This window comes from Alexandromys fortis, unplaced genomic scaffold, assembly GCF_014885135.2.
Source record: "Alexandromys fortis isolate MF-2015 unplaced genomic scaffold, M_Fortis_MF-2015_v1.1 scaffold_131, whole genome shotgun sequence".
Classification (NCBI taxonomy): Eukaryota; Metazoa; Chordata; class Mammalia; order Rodentia; family Cricetidae; genus Alexandromys; species Alexandromys fortis.
Window position 1 is genome coordinate 3,645,119 of NW_026068023.1, and position 11,329 is coordinate 3,656,447.

The 11,329-nt window shown below is 36.6% G+C and overlaps 1 protein-coding gene across 1 annotated transcript; it reads left to right on the forward strand.

The window, feature by feature from the left end:
* The first annotated feature begins 8,107 nt into the window (after window positions 1-8,107).
* LOC126514506 (40S ribosomal protein S3a-like) lies at window positions 8,108-8,962 on the forward strand. Its single transcript, XM_050163457.1, has one exon. The coding sequence runs from the start codon at window positions 8,132-8,134 to the stop codon at window positions 8,924-8,926; it is 795 nt and encodes a 264-aa protein (XP_050019414.1). The 5' UTR covers window positions 8,108-8,131; the 3' UTR covers window positions 8,927-8,962.
* The last annotated feature ends 2,367 nt before the right edge of the window (window positions 8,963-11,329 follow it).

The following is an 11,329-nucleotide window of genomic DNA, read 5'->3' on the forward strand; positions in this document are numbered from 1 at the left end:
GCTTCATAAACATTAAAATAAAAATAGTCAATAATATACTGGGAAATGAAATCCAAGAATACATCAAGAAAACTATCCACTATGATCAAGTCATATTCATCCCAGAAATGTAGGGATGGTTCAACATATAAAAATATACCAATGTAATCCACCATATAAATAAACTAAAAAAAAAAAAAACAAAGAAACATATGATCATCTCATTAGATTCTGAAAATGAATTCAACAAAATCAAACACCCCTGTATAACAAAGGTCTTGGAGAGATCATGGAGGGATATAAGGAACACATCTAAACATAATAAAAGCAACATACAGCAAACCAACAGCTAACTCAAATTAAAGGCAGAAAAGCACAAAATGATTCCACTAAAATCAGAAACAAGACAAGGCTATTCACTTTCTCCATATCCAACATAGTTATTGAAGTTCTAGCTAGAGCAATAAGGCAACAAAAAGATCAAGGGGATACAAATTGGAAAGAAAGAAGTAAAACTTCCACTATTCACAGATGATATGATAGTACATATAAGTGAGTATATATAAATTCTACTAGAAAACTTCTATAGCTGCTAAATATCTTCAGTAATGTGCAGGATACAATATCAACTCAAAAAAGTTAGTAGCTTTCCTACATACAAATGATAAAGAAGCCGGGAAAGAAATCAGAGAAATATCACCTTTCACAATAGCCACAAATAACATAAAATATCTTGGGATAACACTAACCAAACAAGTGAAAGACCTGTTTGACAAAAACTTTAAGTCTTTGAAGAAAAAATTGAAGAAGATACCAAAAAATTGAAAAATCTCCCATCTTCCATGTTTTTATATTGGTAGGATCAAAATAAGAAAAATGGCAATCCTACCAAAAGCAATGTACAGATTCAATGCAATACTAATCAAAATCCCAACACAATTCTTCACAAACCTTGAAAGAATAATACTCAACTATATGGAAAAACAAAAAACCCAGGATAGCCAAAATAATCCTGTACAATAAAGAAACTCATGGAGGCATCACCATCCCTGACATCAAAGCTCTATTATAGAGCTACACTAATAATAACGGCTTGCCTGATTTTTGAAGAAGAAGCCAAAATTATACAATGAAAGAAAACACCTTCAACAAATGGTGCTGGGATAACTGGATGTCAGTATGTAAATGAATGCAAAGAGATCCATATCTATCCCCATGCATAAAACTCAAGTCCAATTGGATTAATGACCTCAATATAAATCCATCCATACTGAACCTGATAGAAGAGAAAGTGGGAAGTAACCTTCAATGCATGGGCACAGGAGACCCACTTCCTAAATATGATACCAGTAGTACAGATGCTGAGAGTAACAATAAATAAATGGCATCTCTTGAAATTAAGAAGCTTTTGTAAAGCAAAGGACACAGTCAATAAGACAAAAACGCATCCTCTTGAATAAGAAAATATCCTCAAAAGCCCACATCAGACAGAGGACTGATTTCCAAAATATATAAAGAACTCAGGAGATTAGACATCACAATACCAAATAATCTAATTTAAAAAAGGGTTTTATAGTTATCATTTTATTTGATTGGTATATACTTTTCTTCTATTGGGTCTCCAATGCCTTAGATTCTCTCTTACATCTTCGTTTCTGTTGGTAAATCTTGCCTCTGATGTTCCTGTTTGAGATCCGAATTGTTTATTTTTCAGATTTTCATCAGTTTGAGTTTTCTTTATAGTTTATATTTCCACTTTCAGGTCTTTACGGTTTTACTCATTTCCTTCCACTGTCTGTTTTTGTTTTCATAGATTTCCTTCAGTGACTTCTTCCTTTTCCTTAAGGATATCTATCATATTCAGAAAAGCAATACTTTAATGCCTTTTTCTTGTACTTCTGCTATGGTGCAGTGTTTCAGGCTTACTATGTAAGGTTTGCTGGGTTCTAATGGAAACATGTTGTCCTGGCTGTTATTAATTGTGCTTTAATGCTGGTGTCTAGGTATCCGGCTTTCGGAGGATTCTAATTCTAGGTGCTGATATTGTTCTGTTTTTTATTGGGGTGTTCCCTTGCTTTCTTTTATCCCTCTTTGGTTCTTGGTAGGATGTGGTTGCAGTGTTTCCTGAAATTCCTATGTGATCCTGAAAGGAGTGGACACTGAGGATTCCAGGTAAAATGTTTCTAGGTTTTGGGAGCAGATGCTCTACAGTTGGCCTGCCTGCTTCTCTGGCCAGAATGGCCTGAAGGTTCCCAGGGACTCGACTTCTGTACTTCTGTACATTCTGAATAATTTTCTATGACTTTGAAGACTGTTTTCTGTATCCTGATGAAGATTGTATCAATCCTGTGGCTTCCTATAGGTACATCGCCATATTAACTATATTGATCCTCCAAATCAATGAATCTCCAGTGTCTTGCTATTTTTCTCTTATCATTCTCATTAAATTTCTTTCATTAGTCTTTCATGACTTTACCTGTAAAGATATAGCAATTATATTACTTCCATGACAAAAGGCAATTCTACTTTAATTTTTTCTCTTTTGTTTTTGTTTCTTTTCTTTTTCATGAGTACTTATTTTCCCCCCAAAAATTGTAGTTGGTGAATGAAAAGTTTCTGTTTTTTTTGTTGTTGTTATTGTTGTTGATTTAGTATCCTGTAACTTTCATTTCAGTTTTAAAATGTTATTTGGTGTTGTAGTCATTAGAAGGCACTAAATTTATGGGATGGTGAGAGAGTACATTGGTTAAGAGCATATTTTAGACTTATAGACTTATCGAGAAGGTAAATAGTTCATGAGGACACAATATCATCTGTGAATTACCCCACTGTTCAACCCATAGCTGAATGGAATAGAAAGCAACAGGCCCTAATTTGGAAGAAAAGGGTTATTGAGGGTAGAACTTAGACTAACAAGTACATCTTAACCCACTCCTTCCCTGTCTCCTTTCTGCCTCTCTCTTTTCTTCCTTGCTGCAATGTGATAATCATCTTTCTCATCCACTAAGCTTTTCTGCTTTTTTAATAGTCTTAGAGTCAATGGAGCCAGATGACTGTGTAGTGAACCCCAAAACTGTGTAATAAAACAAGTTTTCTTCCTTTAAAGTTATTTCCTTGGGCGTTCTGTGCCAACAATGAAAACAGACAGTTCTCCTTGGAGAATGTTTTGTATATTGAAAAGAAAATTAACTTTTTATATTCTATAGTTGATCGATGAAATGTTCTGTAAATGTGCTCTCTGTGTACTTCATGTCAGATATTCTTTTCTTAATTGTATGTGTGTGTGGTGTATAACCATGAACAAAAATGAAAAGATAAATTGCATATTATTGCTTTGAATTCTAACTTCTTTCCCTTTATACCTAAACATGTTCACTTTATGTGACTGAGTGTTTCAATTTTGGTTGCATATGTATTGACAATAGCTTCTTCCCCTTGACCTGCTCTCCTTATGCAGTGATCTCCTTTGTCTCCCAAATTTCAGACATGCATTTTTATGTATTTATTTCGTTTCTTTTTAATTCTTACTTTTAAATACCTTCCTTTGAATCAATTTATTTGTTTGCCTTTGTGGTTCCTCTGCTGAAAGTTTGCATGTTTCTTTGATGGGGTCATGCTAACATCCTTTTTTATGCTTCTTTGTATCTGCATTGAAACTTGCACAAAGAGCAGGTGAAGCTCTCAAAGAAACTTTGTAGGGTACGTTTTACAATAAATGCATTTCTTCTGGAGATTTGTCATAGAACATTTATGTAGGCTAGACTCTGGAGTCCTTGTCTTCAGATGAGTGAAGGATCACAGTGTCTGTGATTCTTCTTCAGCTGTCGTTACTATAAATTTCATCAGGGATGTAGCTGTGGTCTTTGCTTGTTTAGTTTCTAGGAATGTTCTTCCCCATTCCCCCTTCCCTTCGTTCAGGTGGGCTTTTCAGACATTATTTATATGGAATTCCTATGTGAATACATGGCATGCCTTCCAGATTCTGTTTGTCTTGTTGAAGTCATTGATGGTGGCTTGCTGACAAAGGTAGTATGTCCCAACACCAGGTGCCGTCAGAATCACTCCAATGTGTGCAAGCAGACATAGCACAAAATGTAGCCTTTAGCTTCTAAGGATGGTGCATAGACCTTTGGGGATGTTCAACCTGCTCAGAATGGGCTGTTTACCTTGTTCATCATGGGGAAATATGGGAACCACTTCAGTTCTAGGCAACTTCTGCCAGCCCTCTTTTTGGCAGAAGTTTTCTTCCTGAGAAAGATTGGAAGGGCCATGTAGCTAGTTTGTTAGGCTGGTATGTCCACTTATGCAGGTCACATCTCAGTTAAAGGATCCAAGTTTTGCAATGGCTCTAGAAAATAGCTGAGTCCTGAGATCCTTGTGACTCTGGGCAAAAGCAGTGCAACTTACCCAGCTGTTCTTCAAATGGGCAGAGTTAAAACTTCTGAAAGGTCCCCAAGCAGCAAATACATTAGGGGTTCTGGCACTGGTGGGGATTCTCAGGACTTACAATGTACTGTTTTAGATCTTAAACAGGAAAGTAGGGGTAAATTTAATTCATTTTTTATAAGACTATTGTGTGCTTTTGTGTTTCACGGGGTCACTGCCACATCCCAAGTTTTTTTTTTTTTTTTTTTTTTTTTTTTTAACAATTTGTTGCAAACACTCCAGAACAGTAGCAATGGCTTTTTTTCTTTTTTCCCTTTCTATGTTTGTTTCAAGGGAAAGATATTTCAAGCACCTCTAATCAACTGTCTTGTTAATGTCACCCTTGCAACATTTTTTGAAGTTATTTTTCAAGGCATAATTTTAAAAGCAAAACAATTTTAAAGCATAAAGCTTTACATATTTTTCTTAACATACTGTTCTGTCTCTTACCATATCTACAAATGTTGATACATATTCTGTGACATTGTTAAGCTTATACTTTTCTTCTTTAAATCTGTAGTACAATCACAAGTCACAGCAATAATACAGACTAAATAAAATCAAATTGAAGAGACAGTTCCTAACTGAAGAGGTATCTATATTCTTACTTGAATTACTTAGAAAACTTTATAATCTGCTTCTCCTGCTCCATAAAGGTGATTCAGATCTGGTGAATAAAATATTACTTGCCCTTTGGTATCCGACTTCAATTTATTTTCATAATTGCCATTGTATTTATTCAATAATTTGAATTCTAGGTCTTGTATAACCTGAATTTAAATCACACTCTAATGTCATAAAACATTATCTTTCTCCATGACATCATTGTCATGCTGAGGCTTAGACACAGCCATTGAATAAAGAGATGAAAATAATCCATGTACCACAGAAATAATAATTAACTGAGTGGTTTAAAATTAACTCCTGGTAGAATGCTCATTTAAGATCAATCTATTTTGACTGAACTTCACTTTTAACTACCAGAGTTTATAAGAGTAGTTATGTAATTTCCTACATTAAAAACAAGTCAGATTGGCAGATCAGGTAGCTAAGAATACTAGTGGCGTGTCTCTTGTGGCAGCCTGACCAACATGGTGAAAGGGAACCACATACAAACTAGGCAACTTGACTTCCAGCAGCATCATTGATAAAGCGTGATGAGGTAGCTGTTGCAATAACTTCAACTCAGAGATGAATGTTGAAGAATTTTATAAATTTTATAAATAAAAATTTAGTAGCATTACCAAAGCCTGATTATGCTACCCCTCATATTACAACATCCAAGACTGTGTAGCATTCTTAGAATAAGACAGATAGATCATTTACATCTTTTCTGAAGATGAAGAGCAAATTTCCTTATTATTGTTATTCTATTATTCATTGGAAACTTAGCTTTGACATATCCTAATTACAAGAATTCAGAAATAAAACTTCATGTTTATGAGATACTTATAAGTAATTGAATTATAGATTCATAAAGATTTATGATTTTTTTCTGTTCATACATCTATGTATTAGTAATTAGTACATATACCTTTGTAAATTTTAAGTGTTCTTTTGCATTTCCTCTGTTACTCAGTAATACTGATTATTATTAAATGTCTCTGTCTCAGAGTAGTTTCAAAAATTTAAAATGCCTACATTTTTGCTCTGGCAGCTATCTGTTGATGCTGGTCATGGATGTTAGATGACTCTAAAATCTCCACAGTGAAATTCTCTCAGTGGCAATGATGTTTCTATAATGAATAACTCCAATATTGCTACCTATACTGTTGCCTGGTCGATAAGGAAGTACCTTGACTCAACTATCCTCTGTGCCAAGAAATGCTGATTCTTGGACTTCAACCACATATATTTCATGCTCACTGCTGAGAAGTGGGAAGCAGAACTTGATTTATTTTTACTCCTCTGTGGGAGCTTAGACAGCATGATCAAATGGGTCTCAGTATCTCAGTGTTCAATCCTGTATTTTTCACAGTCACTTTCACAGTCAGCCAGGTATGTACACTATCATCTCAATTTTATACTAATGCAACTCCTAGCCACAATGTTTCTGTCTTTAAGAATCAACATCCTAGCAATGACAGAGTATAATTTTGCTGAATCCCTGTAGAATGAATGTGGTAGAGGTTGAATTCAATACTTTCAATGGACACAAAATTCAACTTCCCATGTAGCTGAAAATTTACCGAACAACACATGTAATAAAGGCTCCTTTCCTCCATGGCTCTCATAGGTGATGCAGGAAACCATATGGGTAGCACCTAGGGAAAAGTCTTCTTATCACATGAATTATGGTCTTTGAAGTGGATCGTGGGACTCTATTCCTTCCTCTTCCTCTCTGTCCTGGCTTTCATACAGTGGGACACTTTGTTCATTTCTGGCCTCTCAGCCATGCTGTGTCACACAGACTTAGGCCCAAAGGCAACGGGGCCATTTTATCATAGAAAAATAACTATGAAATCACGAGCCCAAATAAACCTTTCCCCTTAACGAGGTCACCATACTCAATAGTTTTACAGCATTAGAAAATCAACAGAGCACGTATAGGAAGGATTCAAGTCTTGGCTTGACATAACTGTTGCTATTACCTGATGGGAAACTTTGGTTTTCCAAGCAGGACTTCACGTGTTGCAAATGACGCACTCTGATTTTTCCCAAAATGATTCGATATTTGTCTTTGGCACTATGTAATGATCTGTCTTCACCACTGCATCTTTCCTTTCACTGAGTCTTTTCCAAGAAAAACTGTAAACTCCACCCCACCCTGCTATCATACTCATCTTTGTGAAGCTGTTTGTGCATGCCTGAAAATCACTGTAAAAAGCCTTTGGTTTTTACCTCCTATCCCGCTTATACAGAAAGGCTTCTCAGATTATTTGATCAATTCTTTTTAGCCATTTACAAATAAATAGTACTTGGTTGTTATACACCAAGAGAAGTTTGGTACATAGCTTACTAATATGAAAAGAAGGGGAATTATATAGCTTTGCTTCCATAGTAATATCAGGCAGAAAAATCAAATAAGCAAACGAACAACAATGACAAAAAGGGGGTGAATGCAACATCTCAGATTGCATTTGGTGTTGAAGGTGAAAACAACAACAAGAAATGCATTTTAGGTTTTGTATGGAATGAAGACAATTTTCAGTTTTATGTTGAGTAATAAGGAATTATTTTCATATAAATGACATATTTAAACCAACATTTAAAGAAACTCAGGAACTGTGCTAACACACTGGGATCTTTGTCTGTGGAGTATGCAATCACCAAGGCAACATCCTAGGTGTTAACAGCAGGAATTGTTAGTGGCCTGAGGCCTTCATAATGCTCAATACTGTATAATTGCAGTAGCCTAGTCAAGACATTCATATATAATGAAAGTAAAGAAGGAATTAGATCTATTACCTATTAACATAGGGCATGAATAGAGATCTATGGACCATAAATACCAAGATAAAGAGGAAAAAATGATGCTGTGATCTCAAACTATAGTAATGTATCCTGCAATATCTAAGGTGATGAAAGATAATATAGGACCAATGCATATTTATGTCTGAAAACACAGATGCAATATCTCTGCTTAGCAAACAGTGTGTACAATACATAGAATAGTATTCATGGAAAAATTAAATCACTTTCAATTGATTGAGTATTTTATTTATATTTTAAAGATAGTGGCTTTTATCAAAAGAAATTCAGCCCTTTTGGCTCCCTGAGCAGCACCATGGCGGTCGGCAAGAACAAGCGGCTGACGAAAGGCGGCAAGAAGGGAGCCAAGAAGAAAGTGGTTGATCCATTTTCAAAGAAAGACTGGTATGATGTGAAAGCCCCGGCCATATTCAATATTAGAAACATTGGAAAGACAATAGTCACGAGGACTCAAGGAACCAAAATTGCATCCGATGGCCTCAAGGGTCGCGTGTTTGAAGTGAGCCTTGCTGATCTCCAAAACGATGAAGTTGCATTTAGAAAATTCAAGCTAATCACTGAGGATGTTCAGGGCAAAAACTGTCTGACTAACTTCCACGGCATGGATCTTACCCGGGACAAAATGTGTTCCATGGTCAAAAAGTGGCAGACCATGATTGAAGCTCACGTTGACGTTAAAACCACCGATGGTTATTTGCTCCGACTCTTCTGTGTTGGTTTCACTAAAAAATGCAACAACCAGATCCGCAAGACCTCATATGCACAGCACCAGCAGGTCCGCCAGATCCGGAAGAAGATGATGGAGATCATGACCCTAGAGGTGCAGACAAATGACTTGAAGGAAGTGGTTAATAAACTGATTCCAGACAGCATTGGGAAAGACATAGAAAAGGCTTGCCAGTCCATTTATCCTCTTCATGATGTCTTCGTTAGAAAAGTAAAGATGCTGAAGAAACCCAAGTTTGAATTGGGAAAACTCATGGAGCTCCATGGTGAAGGTGGTAGTTCTGGAAAGACTACTGGTGATGAGACAGGTGCTAAGGTTGAACGAGCTGATGGATATGAACCACCAGTCCAAGAATCTGTGTGAAATACAGATTTTTAATAGTGACAAATAAAGTCTTATTTGTGATGAAAAAAAAAGAAATTCAATTATAGCCACATTCAAATGCTGTTGTTAGTTTTGGCCATCAAGAATAAAATAAAACCGGACAGCAGACTCAGAAATCATTTTAAAGAATATGTTATATTTGACATGCCCAATTTACCATACGTTTTTTTATGTGGGGCCACATTCCTCATTCGATAAATATTTCACAAGTACTGTTTGTGTGTAGAGCTTTGTTTTAGATGCTATAGATAGACCCATGAATCATGCTGCATCCTCCATTCGTAGAGTTTATGTGCTAGTGAGCAAGGCATGTCAAGTACTAAGTGCTATGAAGAAAAATAAAGCTATGTAAGAGACAAGAATTTCCATGGGAAAGTTCTTGGGAAAGGCTTATCAATCACAGTATGCTATAGCAGCAAACAAACCTCTAAAGTTTACTGGCTATAAAGATAGCTTCCATTACTACCCAAGCAGTATGTGCACTATAGGCTAATACCAGGGTCTGCTGATCTCACTGGTGAACCAAGGTAAAGGAACAGCCACTTTCTTGGATTTGGCTGGTCCCTATGTTTAAGGGACAAAGAAAATATTTAGAGATACATCCTACACAACTTAAAATTCACGGTCTCATAGTCTCACAATGACACTGTAGAAAGCAAGTGCAAGATTTAAAAGTATAGATCCAGGATTGTCTCACAAGCATCCTGAAGGCTGAATGCAGCCAAAGATAGATATGCATATGCCCCCACAGACATTACTCAACCCCCTATCCTTCCTGGTCATTCTACAGGGGCTACTCTCCTGGGCTACTGCTTCCCTCTTCCTATCTCATCCCAGCTTGCACCCAGGAAACTCCTCCCTTCTTCCTCCCCTCTTCGGGGCCATAAGATCCCCCAGCTCCGCCCATAAGATCCCCAGCTCAGCCCATTTGGGCTCTGGGATGGGGTGGTGAGTATAACCAGGTGGGAGTTCCTTTGTTTCAATAGCCTGCCTGCAGCAAGGCAAGCCTTTTGTCTGCGAGGTCCCTGGCCAGCAAGGGAACCTGATCCTGTACCAGAAGATCCACGGGGAGCATTCAGAGGAAAAGATGGGCAGGCGCCAATGCAAGAATTCCTCCAACAATCTGAAAAACAACATGAAAACACCAGAACCCAGCAAACTTACAACAGGAGGACTTGAACATCCTAATTAAGAAGTAGAAAAAAATGACTTTATGAAAGTGATAGAGTCTTTTAAACAGGAGGTAAAAAACTCCCTCAAAGAAATGGATAAGAAGAATAACAAAAAGTTTGAAGTAATGAGTAAATCCATAAATGATATCCTAGGAAACCAAGAAAAAACAATCAAACGGATAATGGAAACAGTTCAAGACTTGAAAACTGAGATGGAGGCAATAAAAAAGCAATTTCAAAAATAAAAATTAAAATGTATCTTTTTCTAAGAATTTAGAAAGTGACCTAAGAGTATGGAGGTTTGGAAAATGGTATAAATTTACCAAAACAAAATAGAATGCATATTTGGAGTAGATGTATTTTGTAATATGTAATCCATGCTTTAATAAAGTAGTTTGGAGACCAGGTGGTATTGGCACACTTAGCACTCAGGAGACAGAGGGAGGAAGATCTCTGTGAGTTCGAAGACAGCCGGGTCTACAGGTCTACAGACTGAGTTCTGTACAGACTGAGAGGCTCCAAAGCTACAGAGAAACTCTATCTTGTAAAACCAACAAAAAAAAGTAGTTTTGAAGATCAAAATAAAATTAAAAAAAGAAACACAAAAAAACATGAAGGGTCCCTTGCAGTTCTTGCAGACTAAAGATAGAAGAGTCACTGGGAATGTTCAGCAGTGTCCATTGTCCTCATCACGTCGTTGTGGTTAGCTTGGCTACAGAGCTTGAAATAGAGAAAGTCAGAAAAGCATTTTGAGCGTTAGAAAAGCAGGATTAATTAGTGCATCCAAAGAATATTTTATGTTGACTTGATTTGGGAAATAGATTAAAATAAGAATACATTAAGATGCTTCAGACAATGTGTTTATCAGTAGCTTCTGGAGGATGCTAAAGTAGAGAACATATTAATAGGTAAGGGATATTTGGGGCCACCAGCATTCTGACACTTCTGTTTAGTGAAGAAGACTGTGAATTTCCAATTCTTGTACCCTTGCTGCACACTAAGTATGGGACCATGCCAGCAGTGCAGCCTGACTTAAGATTCATGGCTACCCCACTTTCTGACATCTTCAAAGGAAGCTTGATCGAAAACAAAGAAAAATAAGCACCTTTTGCTTTTCAAACGATCACCTTTTAAAACATCAGTGCTGTATTTAAAGGATTCCATAAGTTCCTATTCATCTATAGTGTATTCTTTTTAAAACTGCAAAATT